General features: G+C 40.8%; 1 protein-coding gene across 2 annotated transcripts in view; it reads left to right on the top strand.

The window, feature by feature from the left end:
* The window catches only part of SH3BGRL2 (SH3 domain binding glutamate-rich protein like 2), a 56,408-nt gene that overhangs the window by 17,248 nt on the left and 14,711 nt on the right, over positions 1–24,449 (top strand). The window contains exons 1-3 of one of the 2 annotated variants that reach the window (XM_005868881.2): positions 857–944; positions 16,670–16,743; positions 20,934–21,119. In XM_005868881.2, the coding sequence (XP_005868943.1) occupies positions 872–944; positions 16,670–16,743; positions 20,934–21,119 (333 nt within the window). In that variant the 5' untranslated portion in view covers positions 857–871. Of the gene's footprint in view, positions 1–856; positions 945–16,669; positions 16,744–20,933; positions 21,120–24,449 lie in introns of those variants that run through there. The other variant, XM_014541784.1, reaches the window with a different exon arrangement.

The following is a 24,449-nucleotide window of genomic DNA, read 5'->3' as shown; positions in this document are numbered from 1 at the left end:
ATATAAAGCTATATCAGGAATATAAAGCTATGTCAAGAGTACATGACCACATCACAGTGGGGCTGGAGTAGGTCATGCAGATAGACGTGTGCTTTGGCAAATGTAAAGGCTATGAGGGACACTATTCATTTTACTGCTGTTATGCCCAGATCTCAAGATCCCCAAAGACCACAGGTGCCAGCCAGTTCGATGCAAAAGCAGAAGGTCCTTTATTGAGCTAGCTAGCCCGACTCCCTCCTCTGGCCGATGCAGCGACCGGAAGCAGAGTGCGACCGGAAGCAGAGTGAGTTGGCGTGGGAAACTCAGGGTTTTAATAGGGGGTGGAGTGAGGGGACTCTGGGCCCTGCCGATTGGCCAGGAGCAAGTCGGTGTCTTGTTCCTGGGTGTGGCTAGCAGAGGCTTAGACTTCCGGGAAGAAACTCCTTGCCAAGCACGTGGCCAAGGTAAGATGGAGGGCGTAGCCCTTACCCTGGGGCAAGATGGAGGGCGTAGCCCTCGCCCTTTCAACTGCTTTTTAAATAAGTGGCATGAAGAATCTGTGTTATCAGAGATCATTTTGTTTGAGTATTACTTCTCTTATCCAGATATCAGAATTCTAGGACCCCCGTGTGAAATGAGGCTGGAGACCTAGAAAGAAGCAGAAAGGCCACTAAGAGGGGATGGGCTGTTCTCCATGCTGCAGGGTCAAGCGCTGCCCTTCACAGCCTCACCCAGAAAACTGTAAATGAAAGAGGCCACAGTGGTCGTGGGCCCCACTGAGAGGAAGCTCCGAGACATGACAGCTGCCTTCGGAAGGCAGGAATGGAGAATTCCAAAAGCACGGTTTGGTATAAAGTAACGGCAGGCTTTTACACAGAAGTGGACTCGGAGGATGTCGGTGCACCACATCAAAGTGCAAAAATGGGTCATAATGGTGATTCTTCATCCAGAACAGATGAAATCAGGTTTGGCTTATTTTGGTTTGATGTACTCTGCTGAACAATGCAGGAACATGGGGTGCATTTTAGAAAGATTCCTAAAGTAAAAATAGTTAAATAGAATAATAAGTTTCTGTCTAAAGGGGTGAGCTTCAATTATGCAGAAAACCTCAATCTCCACTTCCAGGAGAAAGTAACATTACTTGCTCCTAATTGTCTCCATGTTCAACTCTTCTTTTGCCTGCCATTTTCCTTTCTCTCTGCCTTCCCATATAGACTCTTTCCTCCTCACCATATGAGCTGTATTTATATTCCTTCTTTTTATATTTCTGATGCTGTACTTTTGGTCTTTTTTTACACATTGCTGTAGCTTTGCAGCCCTCTCTGTGCACCTTCCCCACAGAGTACCGCCTTTTGACAGCCCGGGTCCATGTTACTGGTAGTTTCATATGGAAGTTACTTGTTGGCAAGCCCTGTCTCCACCACCCCCCCGCCCCAAACACACACACATACACACCCCTCCATTAGACTATGCATTGCATCAATGTAAAGGCCTTGTTTGTCACCTGTGTTACCCTGGTTCTTAGGGCAATGTCTAGTACATGGAAAGGTTCTCACAAGGTCTTGTAAAAACCTGCTGAGTGAACAAAGGCTCCTTGACCTTTAAGAGTCTGATTTTTCTTTTTTTTTAAATTCTCTCTGGAGGATATTTTTCCATTGATTTTTAGAGAGAGTGGAAGAGAGAGGGAAAGACAGAGAGAAATATCGATGTAAGAGAAACACATCGATTGGTTGCCTCCTGCACACACCCCAACCAGGGCCTGGGCTGGGGAGGAGCCTGCAACCGAGGTACGTGCCCTTGACCGGAATCGAACCTGGGTCTCTTTGATCCACAGGCTGATGCTCTATCCACTGAGCCAAACCGGCTAGGGCTGATTTTTCTTTGTGTTGACCCTCTGTGCGTGTTCTCTCTCTCTCTTTCTCTCTCTCATCCTCCTTTCTTAATTTCTCTGCTTACTCTTTGGAGTCAATATGGAATGCAGACTCATATGACTGAAGATATAGAGAAATTTGAGATGCAGGCACCAGAATTTGGAGGCACTCTTCAACACACTTTATCTTATTAGGAATGCAGGAATTAGGCTCATCTGTGGGAAGGGTGAGTTCCTATGGAGATTTGAGGAAGCTATAAAAGCTCCTAGTGGTGTTTGTGCAGGGTTGAAACAGAATTGTGTCCAGCTGAAGTTAGATGGTTGAATTTCAGCAGACAAGGGCTACTAAGTAGCCCAAGGAGGGCAGAGAAAGCTGATGGTATGGCCACCCCAGAGGGGGCGGGTCCACAGAATGCAGGTAAGAGCATCCAGACTTTCTCTTAGAGGTATCATTTGTGCCTACTATGGAAATATGAACTAATTATACGATCCCCTGTAAAATGTAATTGTGAAAATGACCTGTCGTCACCCCAATTATTTTTCAAATGTAAATAGAAGTAGTTTCTAGATCATCTTATAAGATCATTTTCACACATTTGAGGATAGACTGATGTAGAAACGGGAATAACATATTCCAGAACCCGCTATGTTACAGAGCAGCATCTCTGGCTGTGGATGAAGGCACAGCTTTTGGCTGAAGTCCTGTATTCTTGCCTGTGGAAAATACTATGCTCACCAGGATTTCCTCTTTACTATAGAGGATTTGACTATTACAGCAGATTTTGCCAGAGCAGCTTTTCTGCAAAGTACCCTCTAATTAACAGGAAGCATGTGTATGAACAGTCGTATATAATTTTTATGGTGGCATTCTAAACATATTTTTCACTTGGCTGACTTTTTTCGTTAAGGAAGAAAACATGTAATCTTGACAGGGAATGTAAAAACTATAAAATCAAACCACCCACATCTTGCTAATGTTTTATTACGGCTTCACATTGCTAAGGAATACAAGTTTGTGTGTGTGTGTGTGTGTGTGTGTGTGTGTGTGTGTGTGTGTGTCTAATGGTGACCAAGAGTAGTTTCATACACGTGTTGATAGAGAAATTAGTTCTAGGCATTTATATTCCACCAAGCATGTGGGGAAGGAGATAGATCAGCCGGCAGGTATGTAGGTGATGAGCAGCTCCTCTGAAGCTATCCTACTGGGCCCCTGTGGGATGCAGGTGTGATGCACTCTTGGTCTTCATCCTCCAGAGGAATTTACAGTTAAGTTGGGGAAAGAGGCACAGATGAGTTCGGTGAAGGAGATGATCTGGGAGGGAAGTGGTTGGTGTAAGTTGGGGTTTTCCCACATTGCCACTATTAACTTTGGGGGCTAGGTAATTCTTTTTTGTGGGTCATTTTCCTGAATATGATGGGATAGTTAGCAGCATCCTTGGCCCCTGCCTACTAGATGCTCATAGTATCCCCTAGTTGTGACAACCAGAAATGTCTCCAGACATTGACAAATGTGCCCTGGTGGTGGTAGTGGGGGACGGGGGGTGGGGGGGGAGACAAAATCACTCCCAATTGAGAACCACTGTATAGACATAATTGAGCACAGTGTGGGCTTGGGTCTGAGCTGTGAAGAATAAATAGAACTTAGATAGGAAGTGTGAGCAATATTGGGGTGTTTTAGTGGAAATAAACCATTCTGTAAAGACCCAGTCAGTTTCTACATCAGTCAATCCTGGAGCAGAGCTATTCAAAGTGTGATCCGTGCACCAAACTTTGTTACTGACATAAGTGCTGTAATTGAGGGTAAACATTTTTTAAATTATTTATTGTTTAAAGTATTACATATGTCTCTTTTTTCCCTCATTGACCTCTCCTCATGCACCTACCCCCCAACGCAAACATTTTTATAGTATGTTTACAGAGCAATTTAATGTGTGTTTTTTTAATTATAAATGAAAACTTTAGGATTCTATTTTGTATATCTTTGTTATATCATTTATATGGGCATTCAATTTCTGAAAGTATAAGTCTGTGACAAGTTGGAACATTAAAACAACAAGAATTAGCCCTAACTGGTTTGGCTCAGTGGATAGAGCGTCGGCCTGCGGACTGAAAGGTCCCAGGTTCGATTCCGGTCAAGGGCATGTACCTTGGTTGCGGGCATATCCCCAGTGGGAGGTGTGTAGGAGGCAGCTGATCAATGTTTCTCTCTCATCGATGTTTCTAACTCTCTATCCCTCTCCCTTCCTCTCTGTAAAAAATCAATAAAATATGTTTTAAAAAAAACCAACAACAAGAATTAGAGAAATCTGGTTCATTACCACTGATATTTTAGAGATGGGAGTGACTTTTACAAGGGTATGTTAATGTCATTTGGTCTACAGGGGAAGTAACAGTGTGCCAAGCAGCAGGTGGCCAGGAATGAGCCCTAACGGGGATGGGCACCACGCTGCTCATGGTCATCCTGGCCCGCTGTGCCCACTGCTCGGTAGTGCTATTGCAGAGTCAGAAGAGGCTCCCACCACCGCAGCTATGCTCACCAGCCGTGAACTCGGCTTCTGGCTGAGCAGCACTCCCGCTATGGGAATGCACTGACCACCAGGGGGCAGCTCCTGCTTTGAGCGTCTGCCCCCTGGTTGTCAGTGCGCATCATAGGGAACGCTCGTTCTGGTCGTTCCGCCGTAAGGGTTGCTTAGGCTTTTATATATAGAGAGAGATTCCCTATTCTACATCACCATGACTTTTAACTACCAATTTGTACTTCTTAAATCCTTCCTTTTTCACCCATCCCCCACAACCCCCTCCATCAAAATGTTCTCTGTATATATGAGTTTGCTTCTGATTTGTTTGTTCACTTATTTTGTTTTTCAGATTCTACATGTAAGTGAAATCATATGATATTTGACTTTCTCTGTGTGACTTATTTCACTTAGCATAATACCCTCTAGGTTAATTCATATTGTTGCACATGGCAAGATTTTATTTTTTTATGGCTGAGTAATATTCCATTGTGTATATGTACCACTTGCTCTTTATCTAATCATCTATTGAAGGACACTTAGGTTGCTTCCTTATCTTGGCTACTGTAGGTAATGCTGCAGTGAACATAGAGATGCATATGCCTTTTTCAAATTAGTGTTTTGGGTTTCTTTGGATAAATTCCCAGAAGTGGAAAATGCTGGGTCCTTCTTTGTTTCTTGTTACAGCCTTCATTTTAAAGTCTATTTTGTCTGATATAAGTATTGCTACCCCGTTTTTTTGTTTGTTTTCATTTTCATGAAATACATTTTTCCAACCCTTTACTTTCAGTCTGTGTCTTTCGATTTGAAGTAAGTCTCTTGTAGGCCACATATGTAAGGGTTTGTTTTCTTATCCAGTCAGCCATCGTATGTCTTTTGATTGGAGCATTTAATTCATTTATATTTAAAGTAATTATTGATAAAGATGTAGTTACTGCTATTTTATTATTCATATTTTTTATCTTTTTTTCCTTCTTCTCCTTCTTAAAGAAGCCCCTGTAACATTTCTTATAATGGTTTGGTGGTGATGAACTCCTTTAGCTTTTTTTTTTTTGGTCTGGAAACCTCTTTATCTGTCCTTCAGTTCTAGATGATTGCTTTGCTGGGTAGAATAATCTTCACTGTAGGTCCTTCCTTGCTTTTCATCACTTTGAATATTTTGTGCCAATCTCTTCTGGCCTGACAACTGTGTGCACTGACCCAGAAGTTCTCCAAATCCTTATGATTTTCTTAATATTATTTTATTTTCTCTAGCTTTATTGTAAGAATACAGTATATAATACATATAACAGAAAACATGTTAATTGACTGTTTATGTTATTTGTAAAGCTTCCAATCAACAGTAGGTTATTAGTAGTTAAGTTTTGGGGGAGTCAAAATTATAAGTGGATTTATTTTACTTAGTGGGGGTTGGCATTGTTCAAGGATCAACTGTATAAGTACTTAAACATTTAAGTGTAGCTTTGAAAAATAATATTAAATTTGAGGTAGCAGATTTTACAAACTCCTTTATCTTTTTTGATTTGGTTCTAATATTGTCTTACTTAGCTATCTATTAACATTCTATCACAAATTAGAAGTAAATATTGTTTCAGTAACCTGTGATCTGGAATGTGAAGGGAGTAGCCTAAACTATTCTGAAAGTATTGGTTCCCAATCAGAAAATACATACAGGTAACATTTTCATTGATGGTGGGCTAGATTAGAGTTCATAGCAAGGGTCCTTCTGCCAGTGGCAGGGCAGTAGTAAGCTCTCTTTGATCTGCTCTGAAATATTTTTTGAACTCAAGAACAGTAGACCATAAACTCTGAAACTGCCTCAGTTTCAGTTTGGAAACTAAGTGAAGTGATTGGTTTTAATTACATGTTAACTTCTTGATCTTAATCTATAATTCTAAAAGCGAGACAAGTGAGTATACTCAAAATAAGCAGGTATTAAATTGATGTTGTGTATCAGTTTAAAGATACACCAGGATGGACTCTTAAGTCCTTGGTTATTGCCATGGGGACATTTGTTAATTACTCTTTATGTGGCCGAAATTTCTGGTTCTCCTTGTTCCGCTTTCTGGTTTTATCTTTAGCATTCCTTCCTAGCCCTGTATGCAGCAGAGCTGGGAAAGTCAAAAGGTTACTCTTGTGCACACTCAACAGTAAACAGTGCTTGTTTGTTCCTGGGTTTGGCTAGTCTACATGGAGCAGTTGGACTTCATTTTCCTGATGACAAGACTGCAGGGTGTGTGTGTGTAGGGAGACCCTTTTCTTTTCTCATCACTCTTAGTCTGCTTTAGTCTGGCTGGGATCGGGGTATGGCTGGGTCAGCAGGAACCTGGGTGGGAAGTAAATCCTTATAGAACATGTTCTGCTGGTGTGACAGCATTATGCTCATATCTGTAGGGAAACTCATTCTTACCAAAGGATATGTTCCCAGAGAGCGAATTATCTCTCTGTTTAAGTCAAGTTTTTTAGTTTGGGCACTGTCAGCGCTTTAACTATTGATGCCTATAATTCACAGCTTTCTTGGGGGTGAGCTGAAGTAAGGCAGAGGCAGGTGTGTACCCCCTATGCCTAGCACAGTGCCTGGCATTTGCTAGATCCTCAAAATGTGCTTGTGGAATGAGTAAGAGTGAACCAGTGAAGGAATGGCGAAAGAGAAGCCAAATTCCTGTGGAGTAGTGACACCAGGTCTCTGAGTGACTAGCAATATGTCTGCTAAAGAACAATAGCTGACGAGGTTTATGGCCTTAGAATAAAAGTTACTATAGTAATAATAGTAACTCGTGTGTGTGGAGCTCTTTCGGTGTGCCAGGCACTAAGAGCTCTGTATTACGTCATTTAATTTTCATCACCACGCTCTGAGCTGAATTATGATGTGCATTTCACCTATGAGGAAATTGAAACTTTGATAGGATAAGTAACTTGCACTAGATAATCCCTTTCTGACTCTCCAGGACTAGAACATAAATCAAAACTAAGTGGCCCAGATGAGGCTTAGTCCACTGCCCGTGGCATCATCATCAACATGCTAACCATCATGAACTAGTTGCAGAGATCAGGCCCCTCACAGACCTGTGTCAAGCTTGCAAAGCTTGCAGAGTCCAGGCGTGCCTCCTCACCTACTTTCACGTCATCCCTGTGTTAGTACTACCAAACCAAGTACAATAACATGAGTGTGTGCATTGTGTGTGTACATGTGTGTGCATGTGTGCACACTTCTGTGCGTGGGGGGGGGGGAGGTTTTCATTTAGGTAGGTTATTTTTGTAACAATTAAGTTTTGGATTTATAGGCAGTTCTGTTGTCAAGCTGAGTCACCAACAAAGTGGTGTATTGTTAATAGAAGCATGAAAGTCAGGAGAAGGAGGTGAATTGTGAATTGATGGGTTGACCTTTTGAAAACAAGGTTTTTGTTATTTCTGTTGTTTTGTTTTACCAATCAAGTTTGAGGTGATGGTGACACATTTAAGCATAAATTTTTAGAAAGGCTTTGGAACTATGGGATTGGCTCTTGTGAAAGAGATCAATTTTCAAATGCAAATTTTGGTTCTATTTTATAAAGGTTAATAGTTGAAGTTCTGGAAGTATATGATATCGTCTAGGGCAAAAGTATTAATATGAAGAGAAAACAGATTAGAATGTATATTGCAAGATGTTATGATGTCTTCAGTTTGCCTGATTCAAGCACAACATTAGTATGTGCTAATATTCCTATCTTTTCTGCCTCTAGATTTATTACCCTGTCTCATTTATGTTAATGAATAGAAAATAGAAAATATATAAGCTATATAGTATACTTCTATATTTACAGCGAAACCCAGGTTAGTTTTCTAGGATTTCTTTATGAGCCAAGTAATTTTCCCAGTCAGAGGTATGCTAGAATGCTTTCAGGTAAAGAATATCAAAATATCAGCCATACAGAGCCAAAGCCTAACATTGTTACGAAAACCACCACTACACATATTATTTAAAAAAACATGGTGGGGTTTATTTTTAGCCCTTATTTTTGCAAAGTAAGAATTTATAAATTGACTTTTAAAACCTGATTTAAAAAAAAAACAACACTGAAAAATGAGAATAATAGACTTCAAGATTTCTCAAATGTTTGGAACAGAGATTTGCCTTCTGGCTTGAAAGTTATTTAGACAGACATTATAAAGGAAAAAAATATATAATCTTGTGTGTTTGCGCACCCCCATTTCTCCTGGCTCCTACACTTCTCTCATGCAATGGTCTGCAATGTTTTTTGATCACATACCCCAATAATAAAAAAATTATTTGTGAATATATTTCCAATATCTGTATATTGTAAATAAATTATCTAATATAATAAAAGCGAAACATGCAAATTGACCGTACCTCCGCTACACCCAGAAGCCACACCCACAAGCCAATCAGGAGCAAATATGCAAATTAACCCAACTAAAATGGCGGTGGCCATGGAGCTGGAGCAAGCAGGAGACTTGGGTTGCCCCCAGCAATGGAGGAAGCCAAGCTTCCCGCCTGCCCTGCCAGCCATGAGCTCCACTCAAGGCTACAAAGTTTCAATTAGAGAAGGTAAATAAATCCCAGATACCTGCTTCCAGCCCGTGGATGTGGCCAGCCTGAAAACAGCCCTCAGCCCCTCACCCAGGCTGACCACACCCCCATGGGGTGAGGGTCCCCACTGGGGGCTTGACCAGCCTGCAAACAGCCATCAGCCCCTCACCCAGGCTGGCCTCCAGGCACCCCAGTGGGGACCCCCACCGTGAAGGGGGTGTGGCCAGCCTGAAAACGGCCCTCAACCCCTCACCCAGGCTGGCCAGGCCTCTATCCTATATAATAAAAGGGTAATATGCAAATTGACCGTAACAGCAGAACCACTGGGAATGACTGGTCACTATGACACACACTGACCACCAGGGGGCAGACGCTCAATGCAGGACCTGCCCCCTGGTGGTCAGTGCGCTCCCACAGGGGGAGTTCTGCTCAGCCACAAGCCAGGCTGACGGCTGCCAGTACAGCAGTGGTGGAGGGAGCCTTTCCCGCCTCCTTAGCAGCGCTAAGGATGTCCGACTGCAGCTTAGGCCTGCTCCCCACTGGCAAGTGGACATCCCCCGAGGACTGCTGGGCTGACAGAGGGATGTCTGACTGCCAGCTTGGGCCCGATCCCCCAGGGAGTGGGCCTAAGCCAGCAGGTGGACATCCCCCGAGGGGTCCCAGACTGCGAGAGGGCACAGGCCGGGCTGAGGGACACCCCCTAGTTCACAAATTTTTGTGCACCAGGCCTCTAGTATAAATATATTATTGTACTAATAAAATATGTGCATAATAAAGTGTCCACAAAATAGCAATTAAAATGATGGGATACTGTTGAAACAATATTCTTAATTTTGTTTTTTAATGATAAAAAATTCTTTTTTCTGCCTCCCAAAAATTTCTTTAGTGAGAACAATGTAAGCTAATGATCAAAACTACAGTTTGAAAGTCTGCTTTTAACAGTTTTTAAATTGTTGAAAAGGTACCTTTCTAAAATACATAGATGCATATGGAGAATGAGCATCATTATAGTTGAAGAACAGTGGTACTCATTTTTCAATCCCATTTATCAATCATGTAACAGTGGTAAACATTTTCATAGTTAAAAATCATACTGTCTTCCCTGATGTCAATTAGTTGTTCCTGATAACCAATTGAAAGATGTTATATTTTTACATTTAAAAAATCTCACTAATAAAGGCCTAGGGAAGGGGACGGAGCAGGAGGGGGGCGGTTATGATGGGCGAGGGAGAGTGGCGAGGTAAAAGGGGTCAATGGGGGGGAAAGGAGGACATATGTAATACTTTCAACAATAAAGCTTTAAAAGTTTTAAAAATAACTCACTAAAGATTTTTATGTGAAAGACTTTTAGGAGATTAGAAAATTATTTTACTAGGTTTTCACAGTGACAGTTTTTATAGACAAGTATTGTTTTCATTAACAAAATAATAATACCAAACATTCCCTAAAATTCATTTTGTAAAAGTTGAACAAGAAAGTTACTTGATTCTTATAAAAAAAGAAAAAGAAGAAAGAAAGAAAGAAAGAATATTACTTGATAAAGTATCATCTTTACCTTGAAGGGACAAATCAAGAAGTAAGAAGGTGTGTGTATCTGTGTGAAAGTCTGTTTTAGTATCTGTTGGGAGGCATACTGATATCATTTGTCATCATGAAAGCACACTCAGAGCAGTTATCCTTTTTATAAAAGAAAAAAGTGTAGAAGGCACTCAAATTTCCAATGGTAGGATAATGTTAGAATAAATACTCAATAGAATTGACGCATTCAATAAGATAACTCTGAAGATTATAAAATATCCTATCTAATAAAAGAGTAATATGCAAATTGACCGTCACTCCAACACAAAGATGACTGCCCCCGTGTGGACACAAGATGGCTGCCACAGATGGCCAGCGGGGGAGGAGAAGTTGGGGGCGACTAGGCCGGCAATGGAGGGCAGTTGGTGGAGACCAGGCCTGCAGGGGAGGGCAGTTGGGGGCAATCGAGCCGGCAGGGGAGCAGTTAGGTGTCGATCAGGCTGGCAGGGGAGTGGTTAGGGGGTGATCAGGCTGGCAGGCAGAAGCGGTTAGGGGCAATCAGGCAGGCAGGCAGGCGAGCGGTTGGGAGCCAGCAGTCCTGGATTGTGAGACGGATGTCTGACTGCCCGTTTAGGTCCGATGCGGGATCGGGGCTAAACAGGCAGTCGGACATCCCTCAAGGGGTCCCAGATTGGAGAGGGTGCAGGCTGGGTTGAGGGACATACGGGCCTCTAGTTTATTATAACACCACAACATTCTACTCTAAAACATGTATGTTTTATAGCAATTATATAAAGGTATGTTTCTAAACGATGAATTCTTGGAAGATAATATGAAAATTAATTACTTCAGCATGATGAGATTATGTGTTTTTAATAAAAATTTTAAATTAAAAAGATGACAACATTATAAACATGGAAAAAAGAAATCAGTATAAGTTGATTAAGAAAACAGGACCAAAAATGTTGCCTGGTTAAAATGAAAATATGTTTAAAATATTTATTAAAGCTCAATAATGTTTATTTGTTTAATAAAAACATATTGAGTGTCTAATAAGTACCAGGGATAATCTTTTCCATAATTAAAACTGTAATGCCTATTGATTTTTTGATCATAGCCATTCTGACAGGTGTGAGGTGATACCTCATTGTGGTTTTAATTTGCATTTCTCTGATGATTAGTGAGCATTTTTTCATTTGACATTGTCCTCTTCGAACAAATGGCTATTCAGGTCTTCTGCCCATTTTTTAATTGGATTGTTGAGTTGTATGAGTACTTTATATATCTTGGATACATTTGCTTATCAGATGTATCATTGGCAAATATGTTCTCCATACAGTGGGTTCCCTTTTCATTTTGATGGTGGTTTCTTTTGCTGTGCAGAAGCTTTTTATTTTGATGTAGTCCATTTTTTAGTTTCCTTTGCCCTAAGAGATGTATCTGTAAACATACTGCTACATGAGATGTCTGATATTTTACTGCCTATGTTCTCCTCTAAGATTTTTATGGTTTCTGGAAAATATGTTAAGTAAAATAAGCCAGTCTGAGAAAGACAAATATAACATGATCTCACTTGTGGGATCTAATGAATAGAATGAATTGACCATCAAAATAAGACCCAAAGCCTGGAGACATGGAACAGATTGACATACCTCAATGTGGGGTTGGGGGAACGAGAAGAGATAAACCAAAGAACTTACATACTTATAGGCATAGCCCATGGACATGGGCAATAGGGTAGTGAAGACCTGGGGGGTTGGGGGGTAGGGCCTGGGAGTAGAGGGGTAAGGGAGGGAAAATTGGGAGATATCTCTAACACTATCAACAATAAAAAGTATATTTAAAAAAACTGTATTACTTAATTTACAAAATATCATAATGGTTCTTTCAAAATTGCTCTGTATTTCATAATCCATCTTTCTGACATTCTGATTCCCTAAAACTCGTTTCAATCTCTTGCATGACAGCATCTCTTGTTGTTATCTTTGGCTTGGTAACCTGGTATTTGCTTTCAAGTAAGATAAACTGAAATGGACACTAGAGACACAGTACTTTATGTGTAATCTCATGTTTAGTTAAGCAGCATTAGAATGTTGACAGCAGATGGCTTGTTGGTTCTTATTCTACACCACTGCCTTACTCCCCAATGGTGAGCCACATCAGAAAGTGTTTTAGTTAAGAATGTGTTCATTGGAAAGTAAGAGAGAACCTGACTGATATGTTTGGTCTCTCCTGGTAAGTCCGGAGGCCGATTTGTTCAGGGCTTATGTTTCTAGAATTCTCTTGGGTGGCCTTTTCCTGATGCTCACTGCCTTAAGATGGCTGCCTCTGCACCTTATACTTGGGTTTCTCTAGCAGGAAGGAGGAGGAAAGGCAGAGACAAGGGCTCTCCCATCTTAATCTATCTGCTGCATCAGGAGAGCAAAGCCTTGTCCAGAAGCTCTACCCAGCAGACTTGGGCTCACACCTCAAAGGCCAGATCTGGGTCACATGGCTGCCCTAGCTGCAAGGGTGGATGGGAAACCTGGGGCTTGAGTTTCCCAGCCTTCACAGGAGAGGCAGTAAATAGCCACAATACTTTTTGCCATCTGCGTCTTCTTTATTACAATAGAATGCCTAATGAGCCCGACAGTGAAGACTTGAAGAATTTGCCAGGAAATTATATATTTTTGAGGTACCCTACTCAATCGCTGGAAAGTTTCTGGGGTCTTTGACCAGGGAAAGATTATCATTCCTTTCCTCTCTTTTTAGTTGAAAGAAGGAATTATTTTAGGGTCCCCTACCTCTCTTAGTCTAGTTCAACCCTTCTGTAAGTTTTGTCAAGTTATAAGAAAATCTTTTTTCCTCTTTCTTCTGCCTGTCTTTGACTTTCATGAAATACATGAAAGACTTTAGTCAGCCTTACCTCAAGTCAGAAAAAAGAAAACTGTATATTTAAAGTGTGCAAGTAGGTGAAATAAAGAGCTGTCGCATTGAATACCTAAAGCCTTTGAAAGTACCCAGAAGTCACTATATTTTTTTCAGAAGGCTACATCTAAGGCAAGAAAGTAAAGCTAATATGTTTGGATGAAACAATTGAGCAAGTGCCTCTTATTGCTTAGTTCTTTTCTTATTTAATCCCCAATGAACCAATGAAAAAAGATATTGGGTCCATTTAACAGATTTGGAAACTGAAAATGAGAGAGAAGCAAAGTAATTTCTCCAAAGCTACTCAAGCGACAAGGCCAGAATTAAAAGTAGGACACTCTAACTCTAAAATATGTTTTGTTTTTAATTTTTCTCATTGCCCTCCATTTGTGCCTTGTTTTGCCTTTAAACTTGCTTTCCCACAATTGCTTATACATGAAATGTCAATTTTTAAAAATCTGTCTTAATTCAAATTGATTATGTCTCTTTATTTACTAGTGACTCCCGAGGTCCCAGGGTGCTGCAGCATCTGTGTACACCCCAGAATTCAAACATGACTAGACATATTGGGAAGCCTATGGAAGGAATCTGTCAGGGGCTGCTTAATTAATGTTAACCGGCAGCCTTCTGGAAAGAACTAATCCTACAAGAAGAGAATGGAGGAGTGCAAATTGACTTAGAAGTCAGTGTCATAGAGTAGGGGGTAAGTCTAAGTCAAGTGCTATGTAATTTATTTAGCCCGCCTGCTGATCTAATCCCTAGGGACTCGTGGAGCCAGGAGATTGCCAGATTCAAGTATCTTCACAGATTTCCATGGGTCATTGAGTGTTCCTGCCACATCAGCAGATTCTGCAACAGCAGCCCAGACAGCTCATCACCCAGGCGCCTGGGCGGGTGGGTCACCAGGGCTTGGTGCAGGCATTGGGGTCTTCAGCAGATGTGGGTCTTGCAGGGGTCTAGAGTTGAAAGGGTGAAGATTTATTGTCTTGGTCCAGTCACGCAGCTCTAACAAACTGGGTGGCTTATAAACAACAGAAATTCCCTTCTCACAGTTCTGAAGTCCGGGAGTCAAAATCATGGTACCAGTATGGATTCTGGCGAAGGCCCTCTTCCGGGTTGCAGACAGCTGACTCCTTGCTATGGTGGAAGGGGCAAGGGACTTCTTGGGACTCTTTTATAGGGACACCAATCCCGTTCATGATGGCTCCACCCTCATAACCAAATCACTGCCTTTTCACCCCACCTTCTAACACCATCACTTTGGGGATTAGGTTTCAACAAATGAATTTGGGGGAGATATATTCAGACCAGTAGCACTTAATTGATGCAGTGGCTAAGAAGGCAGCTTCAAAGCACATCAAAGGCGCTTGCTTCAGAGCTCCCAGAGATAATTGGGGGAGGTAGTTAAGGGTGATAGAATTCTGTGGTAGCAATTGAAAGCAGAGTCATAGAAATAGTTGTTTAATTCCCAATGGCCATCAATGTGCAAATACACCAACAATTTAATAAAAATACATTTGGACAAAACAAAATACTATGGTATGCACTTGCAATTCTTAAAATTAACTGACAATCGCATTTTTATTTAAACATACAATCACATACAATCTTCTTCAATATCAATATGTAATTGATATTGAATTACATATGTAATTGAAATGAATTACACAATTCATTATGTAAATGAATGGGTGTGGCTGTCTACCAATGCAACTTTATTTATGACACTGAAATTTGTATTTCATATAATACATGAAATATTGTTTTGTCATGAAATATTTGTTTTGATTTTTTTCAATAATTTAAAAAATATAAAGACTAGATTTGGCCTATGGCCATAGCTTGCCTCCCTGTGAACTAGCCTGAGGATGTAGCAGTGTCTGTTCCCTTTAATAGCGTTGGATGATGTGTAAGGGCATATGTTTGAATGGTAAGATGGAATGCACCTTCCGTGCTTTTGTAGATATCTCCCTGTTGTAGGTTCAATGTTAGAAGTAAAGCCTTTTTTGCATTCAGGGCTTCTTCTGATTATTTAAGCTATTCCCAGTTAGATGTAACATGCTAGACACACTGATTTTAAACTCATATAGTTTTAGCATTAATTGAGAAATATTAGCATTTGATCTATATTTTTGTTTGATGAAACTTCAGTTACATTTATTCCTAACTCAAATTAGCAATGAGTGTGATCTCTTAAACATCACCTGGAAATCTTCGATGTTCAGCACTGGAGTGCTAATTCTTTCATCATCCATTCAGTTAATATTTACTGAGGGCCTCCTTGTCAGTCCCTTGCGTACAGAACTGACATTGTGTGGAGAGAGAGATGATCATAAAAATGAGTAACCGATAAATAAAATTTTAATAAATTTAGACAAAACTTCAGCTAAGGTGGCTAGAGAGGGCTCTCCAAGGAGGTGATACTGAAGGTATCTCATTTAAAATCATAAGAAAGTCAGCACCGCTGTTACATTCATCCTTCTCCTTGTGAGAATCCTGTCTGTTCATTAACAAATGTTTATTGAGTGTCTGCTATGTGTCAGTCACCATTCTAGGCTCAGGATCCAGCAGTGAACAAACCAGCAGACAAAATTCCTAGCCCTTTGGAATTTATGCTCTAATAGGGGGAGGTGGACAAGCAAATACTGAACATAAAACACACAATATGTCAGATGCTACGTGCTAAGGTGAAGAAGGAAGCATTGAAGGCAAGTGGGAAGTTCTAGGGTGGCTGGTAAAAAATGCAAAATCAGGTGATTAGGGAAGTACTTACTCACTGAGAAAGTGAACTTTGAGCTGGAAATGAAGATCTGGGATCTAGCCCAAGGTTGGCAAACTTTTTCTGTAAAGGGCAGCTGGTAAACACTTTAGGCTTTGGAAATGATACTGCCCCTGTTGCAACTACTCAGCTCTGCCATTGTGCAGCAAAAGCAGCCTTAGACATTATGTAAATGAATGGGTGTGGCTGTCTACCAATGCAACTTTATTTATGACACTGAAATTTGTATTTCATATAATACATGAAATATTGTTTTGTCATGAAATATTTGTTTTGATTTTTTTCAATAATTTAAAAAATATAAAGACTAGATTTGGCCTATGGCCATAGCTTGCCTCCCTGTGAACTAGCCTGAGGATGTAGCAGTGTCTGTTCCCTTTAATAGCGTTGGATGATGTGTAAGGGCATATGTTTGAATGGTAAGATGGAATGCACCTTCCGTGCTTTTGTAGATATCTCCCTGTTGTATGTTCAACAACTTAGTTGTTGTATTTGGAAGAAAATGAAAATTCATCTGTTTATCCAGTGACAGGTATTCAGTTCACTTATGTTGAATTCATATTTTACAGCTTTTATTTCTAGGCTCTGCTGTGCAGTAAGAGCTTTTACTTTCAGTCCACACTACAATATTTCTGAAGACATTGTAAGTAGCAATTAAGAATTTAAGTAGCATTGCATTGCATTTAGATTCAAACTAGAGAAAACTTGATATGGAGTGGCTGAACTGATTAGGGGTTTGTCTGTCTAGTACACCAGGGTTTCGAGTAGGCTGCAGAAGACTGTGTGACACCTGCAAAATGTCATCAAGGACCCAGGCTCCTGTCATTCTCTTTGACCATCCTTGGCATGTGGTGTTTGTTTTCACATTTTCAAAATGGTTTCTACACCTCCCAGCACCATTTCTGCAAGGGAGACAGGAAAAGGATAAGGGCAGAATGGACTCTGTCTTTCCGTTCATACGTGGAGCCATCCCAAGGAACATCTGCCTTACAGCAGATTGGCCAGAACTGTGTCATGTGATCACCCCAGGCTGCAGAGGAGTGTGGGTAAACACATTTTGTAGCTGAGCACATTACTTTTGCAAACAAAACCAGATTCTGTATGAAGAAAGAAAGAGAGATGGCTACTGGGTAAATTGCACTATGTGCCATGGCTTCTAAGTGTGCTTAAAAGAAACAAATCAACTAGGAGTTACAAGTACCTTCCTTCTACTCATGGCTAAATTGACATGGGTGAAAGCAGTGACTATTCTCCAACAATTCTTCTCTTCCATTTGCTTCTCAAATTTATTTTGATACTGACTGTAAGGTACACTTAGCTTTAGAACAGTCATATATCAGGAGAAGAGAGCTCTTTGTGTTAAGGAAATGACTATATAAGTTGCTGTTATTTGAATTCTGGATTTGTGCCCAGCACATGAAGTGCCCTTGATGGCTTCCTGTTGCCACACGGGTAGCCTTTCCATTACCCAGAGCCTGGCCGTCTCCCAAGTGCCTGCCTCCTGAGGTGGGCGGTCCCCTGCCTCTCAAGCCTGGGCTCCCCCAGTTCCAGGCCACAGTCACCTTAAGGCAGATCTTAACAGTGCCTGGCGGCATGACTCATCTTCCTTCCTGATGTTAATGTCACAAACATCCACTTGAAAACCTCCTTCTCTGGGTTGAATTTCTCCTTTTTGTTTACTTGAGTGATTTGCTGTAATATTAGTTAATTTTCTGGCCTTAACCCTTTTCTAAAATTTTATTTTAATCATCTGGCCTGTCTTTTAAGTGTAAAGAAACATGGAAGCCAATGAATAACAAAATGCTCTGAGTCCTGCTTCATGCCCTGGTGGGGACCCTGATTTATGTAAAACACTGCATCTCTCTGGCCTGTACCACTGCTCCCCTTTGTGAAGGCACACATGAAGTTGTCTGTCAAAATAGGTTTCTTCTCTTTAATCTTCTGACTCCTGATACGTTCACACTGTTCAAAAGAGTTTAAAGTTTATACAGGTAGAGAGTGAAAAGTCTTGGTCCCACTTTGTTCCCATTACCCTGACTCCCTAAGCAACCATTTTTGTTAATTTCTTTGATAACCTTCAAGAGTTTTTAAAAATGTAAATACAAGCAAATACAAATATGTTCCTATTTTTCTCCCTTTTACTTTTCAGAAGAATGTGCTTAGTCTACTTACAATTCTGCTCTTTGTTGTTTTTTTCACTTACATATAATATATATCTTGGAAATCTTTTCGTAACAGTGTTGATGGTAAAAGAATTTCTCCTTTTTTCTTTTTAAGTTGCATAGTATTAAAGTGATCTCTTTGAAACACAAACCTGGCCACGCCTCCCCTTGCTTCCCCCTTTAAAAATACATTTTACTCCTTACATGACTGTCAGTTATTATCATTGTCAGTGAGGAACTGTCTTTTGCTTCTTGAGCATTGTCAGTGTGTCATGATGCATTTGAAATATTTTTAGAACAAAAACCATTTCTTTTTTCTTTAGTTTTATGGAGATACTAGAGGCACGATGCACAAAAATCGTGCAAGAGTAGGCCTTCCTTCCCCTGGCTGCCGGCACTGGCTTCCCTCTGGTACCTGGGACCCGGGCTTCCTTTGCAGCCCCGGCTTCATCCAGAAGGATGTCCAGCCTAATTAGCATATTACACTTTTATTACTATAGATAATCGACATAATGTTGTGTATGTTTAAGGTGTACAATGTAATGATTTGATGTATGTATATATTGTGATATGATGAGTATAATAAGTTAACATTCAGTTACTCACATTGTTTGAACTTTAATCTTCTACAGTACAACTTTCAAATATTGCCTATAAGGAGAGAGAGGTGCTGAGACATGGATACTTTCAAATATTGCTAGTGGGAATGTAAATAGAATGTGGCCTTGTATTTTTATTGAGGTATAATTGACATACAACATTATATTAGTTTCAGGTGTACAACATAATTATTCTATATATATGTATATTGCAAAATATCACCACAATGAGTCTAGTTAACATCCATCACTTCATCTGTTACAATTTTTTTTATGATGAAAACTTAAGACCTCTCTTAGCAAATTCCAACTACAATACAGTATTTTTAACTACAGTTACCATGCTGTTTATATCCCTAGTACTTATTTATTTTATAACTGGAAGGTTGTACTTCTTGACTGATGTAGCCTTGTTGTAAAGCAATTTACCCTGTGTCTTCCCTTTCATTCATAGGACTTTGTCCTAAAGTAAAGTGGTATTATGAGAAACAGTAAGAGATTTGTAAATAAAGATGTTCACTATGATATTATTCCTAGTGGTGAAAGTTACAAGTATGCTGCATATCCAACAACAGATAACTGTACATCTACATGATGGAATTGCCAGGGAGACATTAAAATTCATATTCTTGAAAACTCTTTTTTAAAATTGATTTTAGAGAGGAAAGGAGGAGGGATAGAAACATCAATGATGAGAGAGGATCATTGATTGGCTGCCTCCTGCATGCCCCACACTGGGGATTGAGCCTGCAACCCGGGCATGTGCCCTGACTGGGAATCAAACCGTGACCTCTTGGTTCATAGGTAGATGTTCAACCACTGAGCCATGCCGGCCAGGCCTTACTTTTGAAAACTTTTAATGATGGGACCATATTCATGATACATTGTTGAGTTAAAGGAACAAGTTGCAGCTATTTTTGTTTGTTTTTACTGACATCAGAGAAAGGAAGGGAGAGGGAGAGAAAGATAGAAACATCAATGATGAGAGAGAATCATCAGTTGACTACCTCCTGCACACCCTCTACTGGGTATCATGCCCAAAACCCAGGCATGTGCCCTGACTGGGAATCAAATCCTGACTTCCTGGTTTATGGGTCGATGCTCAACCACTGAGCCACATTGGCCAGGCAATGTCCAGCTATTTTACCTAGTGTGACCCTGTGAAAGAAAAGACCAATTAAGCTGTAGAAGATTATAATCCAGCAATAAATGCTCTGTGTATGTGTGTGTGTGCGCTATCTATTAGTATATGTGCAGGGCAGGGAGGTACGGATGGAAAGAAGCTGTATGAGTGTCTTTGATGTATCCTAGTATTGAGAATGTATGAGTGCTTAGGTGCTCACATATTAACCTAAAATAGTTAATATAGGTTCTTAAATTAAGAAATTGGTAACATTTCGAGGACTACAAATGTGTTTGCAGCTCTTCAAGAACACACCTGACCCCTAGTGACTGAGGAAGGAAACATGAAAGATCAGAAGAATGAAAAGGGTTAAGAAATAGAGTTCATAATAAAATGGTGCTTGCTGTTTACTCTTACTTCAGAAGTGGAGAACACTTTTCTCTCGTGAACTGATGAAAGGATGCTTTCATGCCCATGGCTGCAGCTGAGGAATATCTGAAGGAAGCTTCTGAGGGGAATGAAAATGTTGCTGCTCCCGGGAATCAACGAAGTGCCGACATTTCAGATGGGCTATATATGATTTTCAAATGGTTTTGAGCAGAGAGAGCGCTCATGACTATAAATGTCAACTCCTGTGGGTGGGAAGGGAGAGTGGTGTTGGCCCCTTAAGAACTGTGTGAATCTCACCTCATACCTAGTCTTTTCCAGGCAATCTGAGTTGTGCCCCAGAGTTCTGGGGAGTCTAGGTGAAGAAATCCCTGTGTCAGGACTTGCTTAGACCTCTCCTGGTATCCACAGAGTGGACAGTGCATGGCACCTATGTAAATCGCCTTTTTTTTTTTTTTGTATCAGTGACCTCTGACAATGGGAAGTGAAATCTAGTTCAATTTGGAAATATATACATATTGTTTCAGATGAGCATTTCTCCTTATTTGTCTTCTCTTTTTAGATAAAGAAGAAGCAGCAAGATGTGGTTAGATTTCTGGAAGCCAACAAGATAGAGTTTGAGGAGGTGGATATCACAATGTCAGAAGAACAGAGGCAGTGGATGTACAAAAACGTGCCCCCAGAAAAGAAGCCCGCTCAGGGCAACCCTCTGCCGCCTCAGATATTTAATGGTGACCGATACTGTGGAGTAAGTAGCTAGATTGTTATTACTCTATTTCTTTGCAATACTCGGATCACAAAGTCACCTAGAGTACAGTGGGTTTTTTTCAGTTAGGACTGTAACCTCTTCATATGGTGCCTGTTCAGGTCCACTAGTCTAATGGAGGGTGAAGTTGAGGAGGGGCAATGAGTCCAAGGTCACAGACAGTGTGTGTGAGTCTGAGTGCATGTGTGTCTGGGAATTTTCTTGTCTCTGTTTGCTTTAGAAAAGGGGATGGAAGGGAAGTGGTGTGCATGATTTCGTTGTGTTCTAAATTTTAAAGCATATTTTTTATTAATACATTTTGGGGGCAGACTAAGAGGAGTCATTATTCTTGAGCATTTTTCTCTTTACAGTATAAAAAAAAGCCAGATGGATCATTATGAACATGTAAAATACATTAGGTGCCTTCCTGCTATGAAGTCCCGTTTGTCTAATTATCTGTTTTCCTTCTTACTCTTAGGTTAAGAAAAAAATTAAGAAGTTTCTTTTTTTTATTGATTTTAGAGAGAGAGGAAGAGAGAGGGAGAAAAAGATAGAAACATCAAACCCAGGCATGTGCCCTGACCAGGGAATCCAGCCGTTGATCTCTTGGTGCATGGGTTGATGCTCAACCACTGAGCCACACAGGCTGGGCTCAAGAAGTTTCTTTCTCATGAATAATTAGAATTTGCCTTTTGCCAGAGCTCTAAGTATATAAGTCAGTGTTTATTTTGGAACCTATATTCCAGTGCTTTAGGATTGCCTGGAGAAGAGCAAGGGGCTAAGCTATAGTGCTCAGGTGCTTGAGGTGAAATGAATAGCTAGGTTTTCATTAGGGGGGAGAAAAGGGATAACAGAGTGTGTTTGATGGTTTGCAAGGAAACAGTTTCCTGTGTGCATAAGGAAGAATGAGATATTAAAACATTAAGCCATAAATATTGTGCACAGAGTTCTTACATACATGTCAAGAGGAGACTCCTGAACATAGCACTAGAGATAGATTTGAGTTCTACTACTACTTTATGTTGGCTGTGACACCTTTGGAAAGACACTTACCTCTTTAAGCCTAAATTTCCTCATCTTTAAGCAAGGGATGATATTATAAGCCTTCATAGGATATTTATGACTGTTTCTAAAATACTTAATAAGAATAAAGGTTATTGTTTTGTGGGATTTTTTTAATATCATGATCTCATATTTTATTAGGGAAGAATGTGGTAACCAAGGGTACATCCCATTCACAATTACTGAGTCTAGAACAGCCGTGGGCAAACTACGGCCCATGGGCTGCATCCGGCCCGTTTGAAATGAATAAAACTAAAAAAAAAAAAAGACCGTACCCTTTTATGTAATGATGTTTACTTTGAATTTATATTAGTTCATACAAACACTCCATCCATGCTTTTGTTCCGGCCCTCCAGTACAGTTTAAGAACCCATTGTGGCCCTCGAGTCAAAAAGTTTGCCCACCCCTGGTCTAGAAAATGTACCCTTATGCCTGCAGACCAAAATAAGGTTAGAGTTGAAAATGTGTGGGAACTATAGTTTCAAAATAAAGTAAAGCTATTAGTCAAATAGTGCTAGAAGGCTTAAAACAAAGATCTGTTTCTCAGACTTTGAAGGTATGAAAATGCCATTATTCTGGGCTTGTAGTTGAGTGGTAGTTTGGCTGGGTATAGATTTCTAGGTTGGGAAGAATTTTGATGGTTTTGCTTCAATATCATTGTTTCCAGTTCTGCAATTGAGAAGTCTAATGCCATTTTCCTTGAACTATTGTATGTTTTTGTCAATTTCTTCTATGCAAGTTTTTAAGATCTCTTTCTTATATATATGAGATTCCTAAAATTTTTTGGTGAATTATTATAATACTAGAGGCCTGGTGCACGAAATTCGTGCACAGGTAGGGTCCCTAGGCCTGGCCAGTGATCAGGGCCAATTGGGGCCTTCCTCCCCCCGGCTGCCAGCCAGGGCCTTCTTTTGTTCTGCGCGACCCCCTGGTGGCCAGTACACGTCATAGCGAGCGGTCGAACTCCTGGTCGGTCAAACTCCCAAGGGGACAATTTGCATATTAACCTTTTATTATATAGGATAAGCCAGCATTCATTCACTGGGGTAAGTGCTCAGTAGATCCTTATATCTAAGAATTTTATAATTGAGTCATTAAATATGTCATTGCTCTTTCTCTAATTAACTAGGACTCTGCTTATAAATACCCATACCCAGCAGACCTGTGCCTCATTATTGCTATTGCTAGAGGCCTGGTGCACGAAATTCGTGCGGGGGGGGGGGGGCCTCAGCCCGGCCTGCACCCTCTCCAATCTGGGACCCCTCGGGGGATGTCTGACTGCCGGTTTAGGCCCAATCTCTGTGGGACATCCCTCTCACAATCTGGGACCACTGGCTCCTAACCACTAGCCTGCCTGCCTGCCTGATTGCCCCCTAACCCCTTTGCCTGCCTGCCTGATTGCCCTTAACTGCCTCTGCCTGTCGGTCTGATTGCCCCTACCTTGCCCCCCTGCCAGCCTGATCGACCCTAACTTGTCCCCCTGCCAGCCTGATTGACCCTAACTTGCTCTGCTGCTGGCCTGATCACCCCTAACTTGCTCCCCTACCGGCCTGATCACCCCTAACCGCCTCTGCCTCGGCCCCCGGCCTAAGCCGCAGTCTGGCCTCCCACTGCGGGAGGCAACCTGGTGGATCAGGGGAAGGCGCCACCCCCATTACCCCGCTGCTGCTGCCACCTCCAGCCTGAGCCTGGGCCCTTCGCAGCCACTGCGGCTTTGTCCGGAAGGACATCTGGAAGACATCTGCTCTAATTAGCATATTACCCTTTTATTAGTATAGATGACATTTATCTCATAGAATTTTTTTTCTTTTCACGTCTTTGCCTTTAATTGGTTTCTGAGTTCCGTGTGTCACTCTCTGTAGGCTCCGTGGCATGTTTATCTTAGTATCTGGTACCTATCAGAATGCTAGGAACATAGACTGCATTTAAAAAAATTGGTTCTGTGAATGGGTAAATAATTCCACTGATGTTTTCAGCTTAGCAGGGAACTACCCCATTCTGTTGGGTCTTACCTTGTCAAGGTTCTGAGCATTTGTATTCTCATTTTATTAATAAAAGTCAAAGCCAAATGTCTCAAAAATAAGCTTATTAAAACTTCTAAATTTTGCCATGAAATCTATTTCAGAAATCTATTTCAGAGCTCTATTAGAAGCTCACATATCCCACAGGTAGAATTTCCTTAGGAAACTTTTTATCTGAATTAGAAAATCTGTATTCCAAGGCCTCCTGTCTATAAAATCACTTATCAAGGAGAATCTTCTCCTTTAGATA

The sequence above is a fragment of the Myotis brandtii genome, unplaced genomic scaffold (assembly GCF_000412655.1).
Source record: "Myotis brandtii unplaced genomic scaffold, ASM41265v1 scaffold2790, whole genome shotgun sequence".
In the NCBI taxonomy this organism is placed as follows: Eukaryota; Metazoa; Chordata; class Mammalia; order Chiroptera; family Vespertilionidae; genus Myotis; species Myotis brandtii.
Note: the sequence above shows the minus strand (reverse complement) of the source record. Positions and strands in the feature narration are given on the sequence as shown.